Raw genomic sequence first — 21,424 nt, 5'->3', positions numbered from 1 at the left:
TTTTTAGCACCGAGACTCGAACCTGCGACCTTCGGGGTTACAAGTCCAACTCTCAACTCTCATATATACATTTCGTATGATTTTTTTTATGACCTTTGCAATGTACTGTTTTGAACTAATGTAATGAAAATAGTCAGGTAAGTTACCGTGAGATATGATCCAAATCAGAGCACCTTTTAGGTGTTTTCAAGCTTCAGTGTGAGTCACTATTACCATTACCTGTCTCCACAAAAGCTGGCATGGCAGGTCTACTTCTGACACTGGAAATGTTCCTGTGCATACTGGGCACTGGATTTCAAGTGCCTACACATTAAAGATAAAAATGTATGCAGGACAAATTTTGTAAAATTGGAATTGATAATTGACAATGTTCAATTTAGCTTTTGCTTGTGTACCTCCTAAAGGGTGATTTTGACACTGGATGATGTTGCATCAGGTCTAAGGTTTTGCCTTGAAGATGTTGCCTCCTCCATCAACACCAAACCTTCTTCCTGCAAACAGAAAAGAAAAATGTGATGTTCTACTGATAGAATTCTAGGATGTTTGGAGTAGTCACAAATATAAACACCCCTTACAAGTCAGGGGCATATTGAAATGTGGAAGTTATTTCATTAAAATGTACTCAAAGCAAAGTCTTTGCAAGGCTACAGTGGTACTGACTGACAAGTCCTGAATATCAGTTGTCATTGCATAGGTCTTAAAGATAGTACAAAACAAACCCGTTATTAAAATGCACAATAAACAGTTCTGTAGACTAGGGTGAAGTCAGAATGTACAGACATCAGTCCCAAATCGTTGTATTTTAGAAAATGGAATGGCAGACTACAGCTGTGGGGTGCCGCGAATAGACTTGAGTGCACATACGGTCATGATTTATGAATAATAACCCGCCAAATGAGCCAGTTATTTGATGTGCGTTACTCACCTTACTTCACTGGAGCTATAATAATCTATAATCTCTGAAAATATTGGCCTGGCGCTTTACTATTGGGGGCTCTGGCAGCTAGCTATTTTGTTGGCTAATCAAATTTACAACGGGCTTAGCTAACGTTACGTATTTAGATGGGAGAGCATGAGAAGAGATAATAGGTAAGTTGACTTGTCACTGAGTTTAAGATGTTAAGTTAGTTATCTTACCCAGTACACAACCTGTTGCTCGTCACGACACAACCTCGCTCATTCTCTGTCAGACTGCGGCGCCAGTGGCGTGGATTCCGGGGAAACTGAGTGGGCGTGATCAACCTGTGACTTCAATCGAGAGTGACCAATAGGAAAAGTCTTTCATCCTGGTGGGTAGATACCGCCCACTGAGAGATAGCTTAACTCGCAAGCAAAACTTTTGAACTAGCAAGCAAAACCTTTCAACTCGCAAAAAAAAAGTTTTAGACCCACAAAAAAGACGGCAGAAAAGAGAGCAACATTTGTGGTTTTGCGATAAAAAGTATTAAAGTGCACAAAGAAAAATAAAGATTTTCAAAGATTTATATGCACTGCAAATAATTTTATCAATTTCTTTATTTTTGAGCCTTAAGAAGACTTTTTTTTTTTTGCAATCTTTTATTTTTTAATTAAAAAATAATTAGTTTTACTTTCAAACACAGAATGTTTGATTGAATAATAAAGACAAAAAAAATCATTCCTTATTGATTCAGCCCAGAATCTGAAAGTGAGTACACAGGCATCCAGGCCGGTTGCTGCAGATGGATCCGGCCCAATGGACAGGTCTCTAGCAGGTGAAAATATACCTGAAAATGGCCCGAGTGTACGGAGAGGGTTTGTGTATGAGGTAGATGTAAGTAAATAGGTGTAAATCAGCAAACGTCAAATTTGTAAGTCTTAACTAGACTTTAGTGGAGTCAGCAGTTCACTTGACAGAAAATAAGGATCTAATCCTAAAGTATCTATTTTGTTTTTAAATACCATTGTTTTCCGTTGTTGGTGGAGTGTTATTTTGGTACAAGGTCCTAATGATGGCTGCCACAACAAAAAGTCATGTGACTGAAACCCATGAATAAAAAATAAACTTGAATTGAATCGAATCTGAATGGCTCAGAGTTTCATTCAGTTTAAGCTGCTTTACAGCAATTTTCAGTTTAATCCAGTCTATTACATTCAATAAAGTCTCTTTTTCCAATTCATGTTATTCATTCTTGAGTGATTTTCTTTCAGAGTGATTTTAATCTGTTTAAATATTTAACAAAAACTTTCACTTCAAACTTCATTTCAAAAATAATCTAATTATTACAGTATCTCTCAGTTTGATTCCTCTTTAACTGTTTTTATTTTTTTTACAAACATCTCAACAATTAAGTTTACACAAAGGGTTTATAAAGAACAAATTCACAATATCTTAACAGGGTATTTCTATTGTTAACAAGCATTGTTCAATACTAAAGCCACATTTTCAGAACAGTTCACACATTCAGTGGTACAGAAGTCTATGCTAAACAAACTGTGAATAATTTTTGATTGCTTTCAGACAAAACGCATTCAATGAACACATTTCTGTTGGTAATGCAGGCTGTATTAACAGTTTTGAAAATGTGGCTTCAGTATTGAACAATGCTTGTTAGCAATTAAAAAAAAAACAACTAAAAAAAAAGAAAAAACAACAACAACTGTAAAAGCATTTTGTTGTAAGAGCCAGTAATTTTCATAATACTCGATTGCAAATTTCAAGCATAAGCTCAATTAGTGCACAAGCTAAGATGTTTATAATTTCATATGCTGCTATTTCTGATTTATTTCAGATCCAAAATTGTTTACAGTTATCTAAGCAAATGCCTCATATAGTGATTTTCTGATTTTCTTGTCAGTTATTAACCCAATATCATGTAAATACAGCTGTGAAATAGATTCAAATAAGTGTTTATCACATATTTGAAGACAAAAAAAAAAGTAAATCGTGACTTTATATTTCCACATATTTGACATCAGAACATGTTGAAGCATGATCTGTGGGGAAAATCATTCATATATTCATATATTCATACAGCTCCATAAGTAAGGATTTAGCATTGAAATGATCAGTGAAAAAATATAAAAGACATCAAAATATATCATCAAAAAATACCTATAAAAAAGTCGTATATGATAATTAACAGACATTTGTAGCATCATCAGCTAAAATGGACTATTACAACATTTAGAAAGCCTTCTGTAAAAAGTTTAATGTAATGATCAGATGAATCAAGTTTAGAAAATGACCATGTGTTTATATTATGATTTCTGTAATAATCACTCATGTTCATTAAAGGTACCTTCTTGGTCTGTTGATCACTGTATTTAATATTATATTTAAAGGATTCAGTACAGCAGGGATCTCCAACCCTCCTCCTGGAGAGCTACCATCCTGCAGACTTCAGTTCCAACCCTGCTCCAACACATGTCTGTAATTATCAAGTAGCCTTGAACACCTTAATTAGCTGGTTCAAGGGGGGTTTGAATGGGGTTGGAACTGAAATCTGCAGGACAGTAGCTCTCCAGGAGCAGGGTTGGAGACCCCGGCAGTACAGTATGGAAAATATTCCTGAAAGTTGCATGCAAACATCCATAATAGCATTGACATGAAGATAAATCTTGCAGTTTTCTGTTATTTGTAGAGTATTTTACTCTAATATTGTATTAATCTCTATTTCCTCTGGATGCTGCGAGTCCTTCCTCCCTGCAAAATAATTCAACACAAAAGCATTGACTGAGCTCTCATGAGTGCAGATCGTTCCAGATCAATGTGAATCATCTCAAAAACTCACCAGCTCTTCTTTCACACAGATGATCTGAAGAAGAATCACAGTAGGAGCAGCAAACACTGCAAACTCTACAATAATCACAATCACTGCAGGACAGATGGGAGAAAGGAAAAGAAACTGTAAATGACTGAAGTCAAGGCTATTAAACTATTGTTTTTGTTTGTTTAGTTTATTTATATAGCACACTACAACAACAGTCGTTGACCATTGTGCTGTACAAAAATTGTAAAATCAAAATAATAAAACTACACACAATGACAAAGTATATACAGAGGAAAACAAGCTCAGGACAACACAAATATTATAAGCCTTGTCTAAAAGGTGGGTTTTAAGTTTTACTTTAAACAGAGATTCTGTAGTGATTATCCTAACAGATAAAGGAAGGCTGTTCCATGATTTGGTGCCAGCTATGGAAAAATCCCAGTCTCCCTTTCTTTTTAACTGTGACCTGGGAACCTTTAACAGTTTCTGATTTGATGACCTTAAACATCTAGCAGTCACAAGTTTAGCCCATTTAAAACCTTAAAAAACAAAGAGTAAAATATTAAACTCTCTTCTAAAACATATCGGCAGTCACTGCTGTAACAGACACGCCAGGTTCCATCACCAACCAATCACAGCGCACTCCCTCACCTGAGTACTAATCACTCCCACCTGCTCCTCATCCACCGGCAATCATCACTCCCCATAAAAACCACACACACGCACCCAGTCAGCGTCCGGTCTCGTTTGCAACAAGGTCTAACCTGCATGCTTACTCTAAGGACTAACCCATCTCTCTGCTTACCTCTCTCCAGCGATCACCAGTATATCCAAGTCTCCATTGTGTGCGTGTGTGTGCCCACTACCTCCAGCGTCTTGTGTACTCCACACCAACGGATCCGATCATCACCACTACCTCCAGCACCTTTACCTCACTGTGCACTACCTGCTCCTCTGCTTGTGCCTCAATAAACCGTGTTCTCCTGTTATTACAGCCTCCTGTCCTTGCTTACCGTTACAGAAGACCGGACCTAGACCGATCGGCACAAGCATTAGCCTCACGGACCCCTTCCAGGACCTTGTTGATGCTTTGCGTCGCACCCTCACTACTCTTCCGGCATCCCCATCACCTGCGAGCACTTCCGCTGACAACATCAACACTTCCTCACCTGCTGTGCACGCCAGTCCCATGGCCAAGCCGGCGCCCTTCTCTGGTTCGGCGGAGGATTGCAGCGGATTCCTGCTCCAATGCTCGCTGGTCCTGGAGATGCAACCACACTTATACCCCACTGAACGATCGAAGGTGGCCTTCCTGATATCTCAACTCCAAGGTAAAGCGCTTCAGTGGGCCAATTCTATTTTGACACAAAATAATCCTGTTATCCAGTCTTATTCTAGCTTCATCGACCATTTCCGAGAAGTTTTTGGCAGACCCGCATGGGATTCTTCTATTGGTGAGAAGCTTTATAATTTAAAACAAGGAAAAATGTCAGTCAATGAATATGCTCTTAAGTTCAGGACTCTTGCTGCCACTAGCGGATGGAATGAGCAAGCCTTGCTGACCACCTACCGTCAGGGATTGGAACCTCGAGTGCGGTTGCATCTCGCTGCATACGAGGATACCATCGGGCTCAAATGCTTCATTCAACTCTCCATCCGCTTCGCCACTCGTATGCAGTCGTGCCTCGAAGAGCACCAGGGCCAGGCGTATTCCAACTCGCCACTCTGCCGTCCAGAGACCGTCAGCTCCCCAGAACCAGCTAGCGAGCCCATGCTCGTAGACTCATACCGACTCACTGCTGCTGAAGGGCAAAGACGGCTGGCCCAGAATCTCTGCCTCTATTGTGCATCTCCGGGGCATATAATCTCCGTATGCCCCGTCCGCCCTCCTCGTTCCATGGTGAGTGCCATTCTCCCTTCGAAGTATCAAATGAAACCACTCACCACTATAGTGACACTTACTGCCGCTGACATCTCTCTTCCAGTTTCCGCCCTCCTCGTTTCTGGGTCAGCCAGCAACTTCATCTCCGGCGCCCTCTGCCGTCAGCTCAACCTCACTATGCCGTCAGCCTACCAGGTCCATACAATAACCGGCAAACCATTGAGTCGAAGATGTATTCGTCACAGTGTTGGCCCCATCACCCTCCAAAACCGGGCTACTTCATAAAGAGGAGATCTATGGCGTTATTTTTTAGTCAAAAGTTATGAGCGTGTTAAGACATGCTCACGAGCACATTATGTTATTTCACACGCGCAAAAATGAACCTTCAGCTGGCATGATAAAAAGTACTCGCGCACAAATTCAACAACCGAGAGGTGTACATGTAGCTGCGAGCGAGCGCCTGGCATACTCTCATAGGTTAACTCTGCTTGTACAGTGGAATCCTGCTCGCGCGCAGCGGGCTTCTGCTCGTGGAGTGCTGTTTTGCTCACGCAGTGGATTTCTGCTCGCTCAGCTGATTTCTGCTCCCTCGAGTCTACACGACTTTTGACAATTTGGGGGCGGAAACCAAGGAGGGCACTGACCCTCTTATGATTGGTCACTTTCACACAGGGACATCCTTGTACCTTGATTGACAGCTCTCATTACAGGAAGCACAGAGTTGGGTTAAGTTACCACCAAAGAAGAGTGGGAATGAATTAGAATGAGTTTTCTAATATACATAAAATGTCTCTGCACGTATAAAATGCTGCGCAGATCATAGTTAAATCAATTACCATCGATGTATATATTTGCGAACGATGAAGCCTACGTTTTGTTAAGTAGGTGTCACCGCCATTCCGCCCACTGCGTGTTTTGCGTGAATTATATTTGAGACTAATCTGCTTCCGTAACTGTGCAGTGTTAATTGAATGATTGAACTCCGTCAGATACTTTGACTCCGTGCTTCCTGTAATAAGAGCTGTCAATCAAGGTACAAGGATGTCCCTGTGTGAAAGTGACCAATCATAAGAGGGTCAGTGCCCTCCTTGGTTTCCGCCCCCAAATTGTCAAAATTCATGTAGACTCGAGGGAGCAGAAATCAGCTGAGCGAGCAGAAATCCACTGCGCGAGCAAAACAGCACTCCGCGAGCAGAAGCCCTCTGCGCGCGAGCAGGATTCCACTGTACAAGCAGAGGAGAGTTTGCCAGGCGCTCGCTTGCAGCTACATGTACACCTCTCGGTTGTTGAATTTGTGCGCGAGTACTTTTATCATGCCAGCTGAAGGTTCATTTTTGCGCGTGTGAAATAACAATGTGCTCGTGAGCATGTCTTACACGCTCATAACTTTTGACTAAAAAATAACGCCATAGACATCCATCTGCTGGTTCTGGAGGAATCCACCGCTGACGTTATCCTAGGGCGCCCGTGGTTGGAGCAGCACAGCCCAGTTATCTTGTGGAAGACGGGCGAAGTCCTGAAGTGGGCCGAATCCTGTTTCCAGGGCTGTCTCACTGGACTCCCTGTTCCAGCCAAACTCTCCCCAGAACCTCTACCCGTCTGTACCACATCCATTGAGAGCCCTGTTGAAAAACAATCCATCAACATTCCACCCTGTTACGCCCCCTTCAGTGACGTGTTCTGCCCCAAATGGGCCTCCAAGCTGCCTCCACACCGGCCATGGGATTGTGCCATCGATCTGCTTCCGGGTAAGCCAATGCCTAAAGGAAGGATCTATCCCCTTTCCATCCCATAAGAGAAGGCCATGGAGGACTACATCAAGGAGGCGCTGGCGCAAGGTTACATCCGTCCATCTACCTCCCCTGCTGCTTCAAGCTTTTTCTTCGTGGAAAAGAAGGACGGAGGCTTGCGGCCCTGCATTGATTACCGTGCCCTCAACAATATCACAGTCAAATTCCGCTATCCTCTTCCTCTCGTCCCAGCTGCCCTGGAATATCTCCGTGGTGCCACTGTCTTCACCAAGTTGGACCTCCGCAGCGCTTACAACCTCATCCGGATACGTTTATTTTTATCACCCCTACTGGCCACTATGAATACCTGGTGATGCCGTATGGACTAGTCAACGCCCCCTCCGTATTCCAGGATTTCATCCATGAGGTGCTCCGGGAGTTCCTCCACAAGTTCGTTCTCATCTACATTGATGACATCCTCATATACTCCCGGAGCTTAGCGGAACATCGTCGCCACGTTGCGGAGGTCCTGCAATGCCAGAGGGCCTTCCACCTGTACCTCAAAGCCGAGAGATGCTCCTTCCAACAGCCCTCAGTGCAGTTCCTTGGGTATAACATCGACAGCAGTCAGCATCCGGATGGACGAGGGGAAGGTGGACGCTGTCAGAAACTGGCCCACTCCTACCACCATCAAAGAACTCCAACGATTCCTCGGCTTTGCTAATTTCTACTGTCGATTCATCCAAAACTACAGCTCCATCATCAACCCACTTACCAGTCTCCTCCATAATAAGCCCAAGTCTCTGTCCTGGACCCCTGCCGCCACGGAAGCTTTCAACTCTCTCAAAGAGGCTTTCACTACTGCTCCACTCCTGGTACATCCTGACCCCAATCGGCCCTTCATCGTCGAAGTCGACGCTTCCACCACCCGGAGTAGGAGCGGGTCCTGTCCCAGCAGCAGGGGAATCCCAGCCGCCTCCATCCATGCGCCTCGTAAGCTCAACCCGGCGCCGGGCGGAGGTCAACTACGACATCGGTAACCGAGAGCTACTGGCCAACAAATTGGCACTGGAGGAGTGGAGGCATTGGCTGGAGGGAGCCAAACACCCTTTCCTAGTTCTCAAGGACCATAAAAATCTCGAGTATCTACGCATGGCTAAGAGGCTTAATCCAAGGCAAGCCCACTGGGCGCTATTCTTCACCCGCTTCAACTTCTCCATCTCGTATCGACCAGGGGCCAAAAACATCAAGGCCGATGCTCTGTCCCGGTGTCACACTCCTGAGGAAAGCCTGGAAGAACCCGAAACAATACTTCCCGATAAGGTAATCATCAGTCCTATCACCTGGTCGACCGAGACCCAGCCCTCCTCCAATCCCTCCACCAACACTCCGCCGGGTTGCCCCCCAGGATGGCAATACATCCCCAGGACACGGCACACTCCACTCATCCACTCTGCACATACTTCTCTTGGCACTGGCCACCCAGGGGTCAGTGAAACCATCTCACTGCTGAGGGAATGCTTACTGGTGGCCCAATATGGCATCGGACATCAGAAGGTACGTGCACGGATGTAAGGACTGCGCCATCTCAAAGAGTCCACGCCACCTAACATCAGGCAAGCTCCTCCCTCTGCCCGTCCCGAACCGCCCGTGGTCACACCTGGGGTTGGACTTCATTTCGGATCTGCCTCCCTCTGATAACAACACATGTATCCTTGTTATAGTTGACTGGTTCTCTAAATCATGTCGTCTTCTCCCCCTGAAAGGTATACCCACGGCCATGGAAACGGCCGAGTTAATGTTCAACCACGTCTTCAGATACTTTGGCATTCCCGAAGACATCGTCTCCGACAGAGGCCCCCAGTTCATCTCCCGGGTTTGGAGGGCCTTCCACTCACTCCTAGGTGTGGTCGTCAGCCTGTCCTCTGGTTACCATCCCCAATCCAATGGGCAGACGGAGAGGAAGATACAGGAGATCGGCCGCTTCCTGTGTACCTTCTGCCATGGCCACCAGGACTCTTGGAACCAGTTCCTAGGGTGGGGCCGAGTACACACAGAACTCTCTACGACAGCCTTCCACCGGACTCACTCCGTTCCAGTGTGTGCTCGGCTACCAACCACCACTCTTCCCATGGTCAGGAGAACCTTCAGACGTTCCATCGGTCGACTACTGGTTCCGAGAGAACGAGAGGGTCTAGGATGCGGCCCACCACCAACTGCAACAGGCCCTACGTAGGCGCAGGATGACAGCCGACCTTCGCCGCTCAGACGCTCCGGCATACCAACCTGGACAGAAGGTCTGGCTGTCAACCCGTGACATCCGCCTGCGCCTACCATGCCGCAAGTTGAGTCCCAGGTTCATTGGTCCGTTCACCATCACCGAGCAGATCAATCCGGTCACCTTCAAACTCCACCTGCCACCTGAGTACCGAATCCACCCCACTTTCCATGTCTCACTCCTCAAACCTTACCATCCTTCTGTTTCTCCCTCCACAGAGCCTGGCGTAGCCCCCTACCTCTCCTCCTTGACGATGGAGCTGCCTACAAGGTTCATGACATCCTGGACTCCCAGCGGCGTGGTGGACAACTTGAGTATCTAGTGGACTGGGAAGGATACGGTCCAGAGGAACGCTTATCGGGGTCCTCGGCCCTCAGGAGCAGGTCGTGGGGAGGGGGGTACTGTAACAGACACGCCAGGTTCCATCACCAACCAATCACAGCGCACTCCCTCACCTGAGTACTAATCACTCCCACCTGCTCCTCATCCACCGGCAATCATCACTCCCCATAAAAAACCACACACACGCACCCAGTCAGCGTCCGGTCTCGTTTTTGGAACTTCAAGTATTGGAACTTCAAGTATTCTTAGTACACTTTAAGTACACCTCAGGAGCAGGCCGTGGGGAGGGGGGTACTGTAACAGACATGCCAGGTTCCATCACCAACCAATCACAGCACACTCCCTCACCTGAGTACTAATCACTCCCACCTGCTCCTCATCCACCGGCAATCATCACTCCCCATAAAAACCACACAGAAAAGTATACTTGCAGCCAGACTAATTGTCAGTATACTTCAAGTGTGTTAATGATTAGTTAACTTGAAACTTGCTATTTTGAAACAACTATTTTTGTACTAAAGTGTATTTAGTGTATTTTTGTGCTAAATTGGAACTTCAAGTATTCTTAGTACACTTTAAGTACACCTCAGGAGCAGGCCGTGGGGAGGGGGGTACTGTAACAGACACGCCAGGTTCCATCACCAACCAATCACAGCGCACTCCCTCACCTGAGTATTAATCACTCCCACCTGCTCCTCATCCACCAGCAATCATCACTCCCCATAAAAACCACACACACGCACCCAGTCAGCGTCCGGTCTCGTTTGCAACAAGGTCTAACCTGCATGCTTACTCTAAGGACTAACCCATCTCTCTGCTTACCTCTCACCAGCGATCACCAGTATATCCAAGTCTCCATTGTGTGCGTGTGTGTGCCCACTACCTCCAGCGTCTTGTGTACTCCACGAGAGCATGTGAGCGGAGTGGAGCGGGAGCGAGCGGGGAGCGCGAGTGGGCGGGTCTTAGACTGAGCGCAGAGCGGCATTTTTAAAAGGACGGAGCGTCGCTCTATTTCCCGCTCCATTTTCGCTCCAATTTCGCTCTGCTCACCACGAGTCTGAAGCATGCTCAGTCAAGCCTGACCCAGAATCCATCTGTCTTTTACTGTCATCAACAGACTATTTTCATTTAAAACTCGGCTCAATAATGGAGTTCAAAAAGTACTTCAAAAAAGAAAACGAGAAATCATACAGGTGTACTATTAAAAAACGAACTAACAGTGACAATGTGGTACAAGAAAACGAATGTGGAGACATTGTTTCAGTAAGTAAAGTTTCCTTTTGGAATCTAAAAAGGCACATTTCCCGAAAGCATGAAAGTGTGCTACGTGAACACGCTGGGAAAGAAGCCAAAGGTTAGCAAATTGAATATGGTAACTTGTAACAAAGTGTAAATTAAATATAGCTTAATATTCAAACAAATTCGTTTTGTCATTCAAGTAGGCATAATGGTTCATTTTATTTCATTTGTGTCGTCCGTGAATTTGTATTTGATAGAGCGAGAGGAGGAGCAGCAGCAGCAACAAGAGACAACGGTTAAGGAATTCAAAAGTTTCTTCACTGCACGCAAAGGCCCAACCATAACAAGGGAGAGAAAAAGAGAGCTGGATGTAGCATTTTTTAAAATGACTTACATGGACTATGAACCGCTGAGTATAGGAGAACGCGAAGGGATGCAACACTTCGCCAGCGCAGCTCAACAAGGGCTACGCACCCCCATGCTACAACACCGTACGGGACACGCTCATGCCACATGCTCTGGAAGAGATGGAAGCCAAACTGCGAGACCTACTGCAGAATGGTGATGGGCTCGTTCTGTCAGCGGACATTTGGACCAGTAGAAGAGGGCACAGCTTCCTTGGCATCGTGGCCAGTTTCATTGATGCGACGTTCCGGGGGCACACGGTTTTGTTGGGCTGTGAGCACATACAAGGACACCACACCGCAGATCGTATTTATCAAAAGTATGAAAGTGTACTGAAATATTGGAACCTGCAACGACGTGTGATTTGTGTCGTCACTGACAGTGGCAGCAACATGATCAAGGCATTTAACCTCCTCCCTGGCACTGAAGAGGAGGCGGAGGGTGAAGTGACCGTGGATGCCAGCAGCAGCGCTGAACATGAAGAGGAGGATGAGGAACCACCGCCGCCCTCGCAAGTCCATGTGGAAGTGATAACAACTAATGTAGACACTATGATAAATCAGTACTTTACTGTGTCAAATTTACATCTGAGATGCCCCATTCACATGCTTCAGCTGGCGATCAAAGATGCCGTTAACGAGCACGACAACATTAATAGGCTGTTAGTGAAAGTCGGCAAGCTGGTGAAAAGTGTACGCAAGAGCACCCTGAACACAGAGGAGCAGCCAGCTTCGGATGATTCAGTCGGTCATCCGGCTGTTCCAAAAAGACCCGTTATGGCAAAACAAACTCAAGTCTAATGTTGCTAACATCACCCTGAATCAAGTACGCCAGCTTACGCACCTTGTCAGTGTGCTGACACCTCTGGCAGACCTCACAGAAAAAATGCAGAAAGAGCTGGGGAACCTGGGGATGATCCTGCCTGCTGTCACAGAAATAAAATCCCTGCTCACCGATGACACTCACGCTGCACTTCCAATGGGCATCGCTGCTTTTGCAGAAACATTGGCAAACAACGTGTCAACTCGCTATGGAATATACTATACTGATAAACATCTCATTTTAGCATCAGTGTTAGATCCCCGTTTCAAGACAGAATGTATAATCCGAGATGAGTCTGTATGCAACAAACTCGGGGAGATCCGTGACCTCCTCATAAAAGAAGCGGAGGAAATTAATGCTCCCAGTGGGACACCCGAGACCGACACACCACCCGCCGCTGACCTGAATCCCGAGCCTGAACCAAAAAGAGCTCGCCTCTTTGGGTCATACTTCAACGAGCAGCAACGCATTACCGGAGACGCCAAAGGTGAAGTTGAAAATTACCTCTCATCCCCGAGACAGAACCCGGACGCAGATGTCATTCGATTTTGGAAAGAAAACTCAACATCTTTTCCCCACCTGTCTAAAGTGGCTCGCATTGTGTTCAGCATCCCAAGCAGGTCTGCGAGTGCAGAGAGGGTTTTCTCCGCTGCTGGCTTGCTCTCAAGAAACCACCGCATGAGTCTGAAGCCTCAGACATTGTCCAAACTTGTGTTCTTGAAGGTGAACTCAAAAGAACTGTAGATAAGGAAAGCAATTCATTTTTTTTTTTTTTTTTAAGTTTGACAACAAAGCCAATTTAAATTGAAATCCACGTGCACACTGCGCAAAAGTTCAGTTAAGAATTTTGGCCTAATAGTTCATTTTAAAACTTTGATGTAGGCCTATAGCCTGTATATTTTTATTTATATAATTAGGCCCATTAATTCATTTAATTTTACAGCAGTTTTTTGTACAATTGATATAAGCCAATTTAAAATTTAATCCTGCGCGCTGCGCAAAAGTTCATTTATAAGAATGTTGGCCTAATAGTTAATTTACTTTTAAAACGTTTATATATATTTTTGTTTATATAATTTTTATTAAATTATTAGGCCCATTTATACGTTTAATTTTACAGGAATTTTTGTGACTAATTTGTCATTTGTAATTTGAAATAAAACATTTCTATTTGAAAAATTTTGTTGTTGCTCATTAGTTCTTTAGGAGGTAAGGCTGTGGTCTAAGCTAAAAGTCATATATAGATTTTTTTTCTTTTTTGGAGCGAGCGGGGGGCGATTTGAGTGGAGCGCGAAGCAAACTGCGTTGAGCGCTGAGCAATAATGAGCGGAGCGGCCTGATGTAGCTTTGAGCGGGGGAGCGGAGGGGTGAACAGTTCCGTGAGCGATGAGCGGAGATTCTCACCGCTCCACTCCGCTCACATGCTCTGTACTCCACCAATGGATCCGATCATCACCACTACCTCCAGCACCTTTACCTCACTGTGCACTACCTGCTCCTCTGCTTGTGCCTCAATAAACCGTGTTCTCCTGTTATTACAGCCTCCTGTCCTTGCTTACCGTAACAACTGCTGAGTAAGATGGGGGTGATGTGCTCAAATTTATTGTGTGACATCAAGAAGTCTGCCAGCTACAGATTTACAGATTTACTGACAGTTTCAGTGGTGTAAAATTATCTGCTGGAATGAACTGCATTCAAAGACATTTCATTTCAGTTTTTTTATTTTATTTATTTTTTGCTTCAGAGATTCAAAGCTCATGATCAGCAGCTCTAACATCTCTAGAGAAAACTTAGTTTAGATTAGTTACTACAGTTATACTGTAAATGTGACTGTAAAGCACTGAAATGAGTAAATACCCTTCTGTGGAGTAACTGCAGGTCTGTGAGCAGCTGTAGTCGTCTCAGAGTTTGAGGTAATGATCTGTTTATCTGTAGAAGTTGGAGGATTTTAGTTCCGATGCATATTGTCGAAAACATTAAATAAACATTCATCTCAAAGAGTCTGGTTAGCAAAAAGAGCCCTGTATCCCCTCAGATGCTACAGACAGCAGACTATACCATGATACATTTCTATCAGAGCCCTGCACTGAAGTGAGAGACTGCTGGTGTGTGAGTGATCATGAACCTTTTGTAGGAGCTGCTGCTGTAGTTCGGCTTGATGTCGTCTCAGAGTTTGAGCTGCTGACTGGAATCAGTGTTGAACCTGGAGCTGCAGAAAATGAACATTCAGATGCATCATAAGACTGTAGAACATCACATTTTCATACTTAATCACTGCATGACATGCAATATTAGAGATTTTTCAAAGTTTGTGTTCCATCATCAGGTGAAGAAAAGAATAAAGAGTGGTGTTTCTATCAAGGCTCATTCTATCTATAAACAGCTGTTTAAGACCATGAGCATCCAGCTTTTTACCAAAAGCTGCCCTAGTGAAATAATATTATAATTAAGCACAATTTATTCATATTTGCTTTTTAGTATAACTAAATGTATTTGAGGCACACTATAAGTTAGTATACTTAAAGTCTGCTAAACTGGAAGAACTATTTTTGTGCTAAATATATTTTAGTTGTCCTAAAGCAGTGTTGAAGTTCAACTAAAGTTGTATTAAATATACTTGTTTGTGCTAAAAAATAATAGCATTGACATGAAGATAAATCACACTTTAAATATCCACACTTGTATTTAAGTTTTGAAATGCAGAATTCACTCAGAATAAACTTCAAATGTATTTTGGTGACATTACAATTACAATTCAGTTACACTGTAAGAGTGTTGAACATACATTAATATTATACTAACAAACTGAGCTCAAGCTACCCTAGTGTAAGAAAAGTATACTTGCACCCAGACTAATTGTCAGTATACTTCAAGTGTGTTAATGATTAGTTAACTTGAAGTGTGCTATTTTGAAACAACTATTTTTGTACTAAAGTGTATTTAGTGTATTTTTGTGCTAAATTGGAACTTCAAGTATTCTTAGTACACTTTAAGTATATACTTATTTACATGCTTGACTAGTAATATTAAATTGTTCTTTTTTGTATTATTAATGTCTTTGAAACACACAAGCAATACACTATAAATGTATATGCTAAAAAATATGCTAATTTCCCCCCACTGCTGAATCCACTTTTCAAGGTCATTACAATAAATACATAACTTCAATGACAGACAGAGACAAATTATTAACAATTCAAACAGTGTTTATTTAAACCTCAAATGGTTTAGCATCGCAAAACATAAAATGCACCAAAAGTTCTTAAATAAAAAGAGCACTGAAAGAAACAAACATTTTAAAAAAAAACATTTTGTAACAGCAGCAAAACACAAACTTCACTTTTTTGCTGAATTTGCTTTAGATTTATTTTAAGACTTTATTTCAAACATGTAAAATAAAAACACACAAAAAAACACAACACAATACAAAACAATTTTAAATTATACATGTCCAAAAATTATTGCAATTCTGTAAAGAACTGGCCGCTCACACATCAGATGTACTTGTGTGTGGAAATATATAATTTAATAATAATTTAATTAATTAATGCATTTATCAGAAAAGTGACTTACAGTGCATTCAGGCTATAAATTTTTTACCAGTATGTGTGTTTCCGGGAAATTGAACCCATAACCTTCTGTGCTGCTCATGCAATGCTCTACCACTGAGCCACAGGAACACTATACTGGTGTGACGATTTATCACGGTTTGAACATGCACGGTTATCATCCTGCAAACATTTGCATATCTACCGTAAAAAAAAAAAAAGAATGAAAAAAAAATAAAGAAAAAAAAAAAAAAATCTCACCCCCGCATATGCAACTTATTTCCGCTCGGCTGCTTACACACACGTGCAGCGGAGAAAGAGACAAAGACAGAGATTGTATCTCATGTCCATCCCCACCAGAAAAACAGTTAATATCTGCAGTACAGGAATACTTTGGATATAAAACAAAAAACCAACTTGCAAAAGAATGTGGATGCAAAGTGGCTGCAAAAGTTAAAACAAGTTAAAACCGTATGACAAGTTGAAAAGTGTAGTATTTACAGTACAGATCAGGCTAAATTGTAATGTAGACGTGCATTTTCTGTAAAGCTGCTTTGAGAAGTTAGTGTACTCTAAATGAGGGCATAAAGTGCAAAAACAGCAGCAGCAGTGCACTGACCCTAGACTTGTTTGACATCAGCTCTTCATGTTCAGAGACAATCAACACACCCAGTGAGTTCCCTCGTGACATTTCCTCTTCCTCCTCAACAGCAATGATGGGGACTGATGTCTTCTGCACCTGCTCAGGATCCTTTTCCTAAATGCATTAAAAAAGTCTTAGTATGTGTCACAACAAAATCATAAAATTAACCCTTGTGTGGAAAGACATTTAAAAACATCATAAATGGAAATAAAGGTGTGAAGGATCAGAGTCGAGTTTATTCAGTAGGGTGTGTGTCCATTTAAAACCCTGTAGTACTTGTCAAAAACTTGTAGTAATTTCCACAACATGTCTTCCGGAGTTGTTGGTCAACTGGATTTAATTTGGAAAAACTTTCAGGGGTGTATCAGCTGAATGTTCTGAGCTTGAATTGAATCTTTATTAATAAAACAAACAAACAAAAATTAATCAACAAATATACAATAAATCAAAACACACCGTTATACAAATCCAAAGCAACTTTAAGATAAGTGCAAGTAGAAATATAACACAAAATACCTTTTTTTGTAATCCATATTAAGAAAGTCTACTATAACTATAACTTTCAAGAACTAACTCGTATTCTTCTGAACATAATGACTCTGAATCAAAGGCAAACTGAAATTTAATGTTATTCATTCTGCCAATACAGAATAAAATGTTGGCACACTGCATTACATCAAACATCACTGATCCTGGGATATCATGATGTCCTTCATGTGCTGTGAAAGAACCAGTGTTTGTCTGAACTGTGTGTGTATGAGCTGATCAATGTTCAGATTTACATTTCATTATAAAATATTGTACCGCTTCAGAAGACCCATGTGTGCTGATACATTTGCAAAACTAGCAATTCATCCAGAAATGAAGAAATATATTTAAAAACCTTTCATAAAGTGATGGTTTACATCTCACATAATACTAAACCCATCAATTAAATCAGTGTGAATTCTACTTAACTTGCTTCACTTGATCGTGGTATTGCAGCCATCTTGTTTTCTTTGACATCCAGCACTCCACGCTGCCTTTACTCTGAAAACATGATTTAAAAACATATGCAAGGATGAGTTTCTTAAATTAAAAAAAAAAAAAAAAAAAAAAAAAAAAAGTGACACGCAAATATCAGTCCGAAATAAAAAAGCACATTATTAAAACAGCCATAAATGCTCCTGGAGCCGCTTTGTTTGTCTGTGTCCGACTGAGAAAAGCACAAATAACATTTTTTTATTTTCTCACTCACAAACTGTGGTGTAAAACACTGCATATTTAACACTTGCACTGATAACTTTGATCTAATACAATGTTAGTTTCTCTTTGCTAGCTAATACATTAGTGTTGTTGAGCTGCTTAATCTTCAAATAATATTATATGACAATAAAACATAAACGTTCAAAAGCTCTTTAAATAGTAATAAAGAAGCTTGAAATGCTTACCTGTAGTTTGTCGTGACTCTGAGTGAAGCTCAGCTGTGATTGGACGCGCTGACGTCACGAGACTGACTAGAAAACAGCAAGGGTTCAGATAAATCGGCAGCTGGCAGCAGGAAGTGGCTGCATTGACAGCCGGAAGGTAGGCGGGACCGCTCTGTTTCTCCAGCGGTAAGTTCGGAAATTGGTGATCGGAGTAATTAATATTTTTTGCATTGTAAGTTTGATTTTAATTGTTATCTTAGTGAACGACAGTGTAACTTTGCCTACTTTAGTTTAATTGTTCAGTGTAATTTAATTAGTGGTAGAATCGTAGTTAGTGTACAATGTTACACGTGTATAATTGTTGCTGTTAGTATGTTAGGAGTCTACCATTAACTTCAAATATTACGTTTAACGTACCATTAAATATTAATGTTCAGAGTTGTGTAAACAGAGTCTATTGAATAATAACAAAATTAAAATTTGTTTGACGGGAATTATAGAAGATACACGTGCAACACTAACCATATATTTCTGTGAGTTTAATCTTTCAGGAGATTGTCTGATATCCATTAACTTATTGATTCTTCTTTTAAGAACTGTATCTATGTTCAGGTTTACATACTGTATAATTCTGTTTCATGAGGAAAAACTGTTCTGTGTTTCAGATGAAGGTCTAAGCACGTGAATGCAAAAACACTTGGTTGTCTTATTTATAAGCATTTTTTTTTATCTATACAAAATATAATGGAACTGTTCATCATTATTATAACTTTTAGGTCTGGTTTCACAGACAGAGATTAGATTAAGCCAGGATTAGGTCGTAGTTAAATTAGAACATTGAAGTAGCTTTTATAAGCATGCCTTAGAAGAAAAACATTACTGATGTGCATCTTGAGACAAAACCATGGCACTGACATATTTTTTGTTTTGTTTATGATGCCCAATAGTTGCCAGTGGTCCTGGAGGAGGGTGATGCTGCATTATTAAATCTGTCTCTGGAGGGCACACTTCTGCTGCATGGCTTGACAGTATGTATTTTCTTTTACATATTTGATTAGAGGTTTAAAATGCTGCCATACCATTCAGTTTCTCAGATGCCATGTCTGAATGTTTATCTTTGTAATAATGCTGTTTTTATGCTCCTCATCTCGATATACAGGTGTAACAAAAGTTTGAGCCACGCCAGGAATTCCTCAAAATGTACACACTGCAGCCCTGCGATGAGGTTTACAACAACTGCTTACCAGATGTGCAAATTAAGCATGAAAATGTGATCACTGCTAGATACATGATGACAAAATGCAATGGGAATAATCATTAATATGGCTGTGCATTCATGTCTACTGTTAATAAAGCAATTTAGGTATTAATGTCACCGTTTTCTTCTGAATAATAAAATGCAGCAGCTACAGTTCTTACTAGAACCAGGAAGTATGATCATATTAACCCAGTTCTGTCAACACTGCACTGGCTCCCTATCAAACATCGTATAGATTTTAACATCTTAAATTATATTAATCTGTTTCTCTCTTATTCCGAGGTCACCGTAGCCACCAGATCCAGTCTGTATCCAAGTCAGAGCAGGGCCGGCCGAGGCATAAGCGAACTAAGCGGGGGGCCCCCCAATCATGTTTTTTTTTTTTTACAATTAAATAACTTAAACAAGTGATATAAATGAATGAATGAATGAATACGAATGAATAATTCGAGACGAGAAAATTTCTGATTTGCCGAAAACTGCTGCTGTGTCTGCTAGCGTTTGAGTCATGCGCAATTGCGCATAGACACCTCGCGTGCATTGACAATTCGCGCTGGCACGCAAGTGCACTGTAATAAATGATAAGCCATGTCACAAAAAAGGATTTATCTGTCTGGTGCCGAAAAGAGAAAGAAGAAAAGGACAGAGGATGAGAAAAAAGAGCAAGATAAAGGTATGTTTGCATGATTATTTACAGTATGTTTTGTGCAGCAGCAGCACAAATTGTGCTCACGTCACTTGAGGTAGCAGCTAGTCATGACTCATGATCTTATATAAGCCATCACCAGAGCTAACGTTAAATCCCCACCATCAACAGTGAAATGTCTCGCATTATTAATATACATTTATCTAGGTGTATTTCACGTATTGATTATAGATATCAGTTTAAGTTGGAGAAAACATGGGAACTTAACCTTCTAAGTGAAAGGGATGCCATATTCTCTTTATTATTTATTTATTAATATGGTGGCGAGTGATGTAGCAGTGCTATCCTCATATTTATAGGCTGCAGTAGATCACCATGTTAAGTTTTCACCATACTGCAATTATGCCTCATTTGCCAATAGAATATGAATTGTTAGGTGTGGTCACTGGTGTGGAAATGCCTGTTGTGTAAGTAATGATGGCAAAACAAACTCATTCTGCTCGATCAACTCTGCACTTATGCAATGCTATTTTTTTCTTCAGGAACACTGTTGAAGTACTTTGGAGCACAACCAACTCTACCCGCCCCTGATGTTTCAAGTGTCAGTGCCTCCACAGCTGATGATACAGCAGGTGAGGTTTTTCTTGATGGCAAATGGTTACATAGCCTGTTAATATGACATGACACATTTAACATAGCTTTTTATTTATTTGTTTGTTTGTTTGTTTGTTTGTTTATTTTATCATTGCAGGTTCATCCACTGCAGAGTTACAAGCACCTGAAAGTGAGAAGCAGTTACAAGCACTGATACATCGGTTTCAACCTCAGCCGGCATGACAGGTCAGTTAATCTAACAGTTTTTGTTTTGTTTTAGCTTTACTGTACAATATCCTGTGTTATGTTATAATTCTATTTTTTTATCTAATGTCCCTACAGGTCCTTCTACATCTGTACCCACTACTATAGATTTATAACTATATATATATAACTATAGATTCCCCATCCACTCCCTCAACAAGCTCCAGCTATCAAGATAGATCAACAGCTCCTCCAGTTGACCCAGTTGAATGGTCAGAATTCCTGTCAGACTCAGAAAGGACTGATCTGGTAAGAAGAGGGCCAGTGCCAATAAGTGACACCCTTCACCTTCCCCAAGAAATCAGATGGACGAAGCTTTCACTACCACTATACATACAGACAATTAGTTAATGGGGAAAAAAAATCAAGCGAAGCTGGTTAATTTATTCAAAAAAAAAAAAAGATGCGGTTTACTGCTTCTGTTGCAAATTATTCTCGAGGAAGTCCACAAAACTGTCAACAGAGGGACAGCGTGATTGGGTAAATGTAGGTGCTTTGCTGAAACAGCATGAGAATAGTCCAGATCATTGCAATGATATGGTGAAGTGGAAAGACTTTGCCCTCCATCTTTCTAAGCAGAAGACTATTGATGCAACAGAAATGGCCCTTTTGGAGGCAGAAAAAAAAAATCGT

The 21,424-nt window shown here is 41.8% G+C and overlaps 1 protein-coding gene and 1 long non-coding RNA gene across 2 annotated transcripts in view; one reads left to right on the top strand and one right to left on the bottom strand.

The window, feature by feature from the left end:
• Window positions 1–398: 398 nt before the first annotated feature.
• The window catches only part of LOC109079874, a 33,186-nt gene continuing 12,160 nt past the window's right edge, over window positions 399–21,424 (bottom strand). Inside the window, exons 4-7 of the mRNA XM_042768291.1 lie at window positions 14,555–14,638; window positions 14,287–14,358; window positions 3,753–3,835; window positions 399–491 (exon numbers count right to left, since the gene is read on the bottom strand). Coding sequence (XP_042624225.1) covers window positions 399–491; window positions 3,753–3,835; window positions 14,287–14,358; window positions 14,555–14,638 — 332 coding nt within the window. The remainder of the gene's footprint in view (window positions 492–3,752; window positions 3,836–14,286; window positions 14,359–14,554; window positions 14,639–21,424) is intronic.
• On the top strand, window positions 19,649–20,722 carry LOC122147168. The gene is made up of 3 exons (XR_006161446.1): window positions 19,649–19,960; window positions 20,476–20,565; window positions 20,685–20,722. It is a non-coding gene; the product is annotated as an uncharacterized LOC122147168 (long non-coding RNA).

The sequence above is a fragment of the Cyprinus carpio genome, chromosome A13, assembly GCF_018340385.1.
Source record: "Cyprinus carpio isolate SPL01 chromosome A13, ASM1834038v1, whole genome shotgun sequence".
NCBI lineage: Eukaryota > Metazoa > Chordata > Actinopteri > Cypriniformes > Cyprinidae > Cyprinus > Cyprinus carpio.
This window is presented reverse-complemented; position numbering and strand designations above follow the sequence as displayed.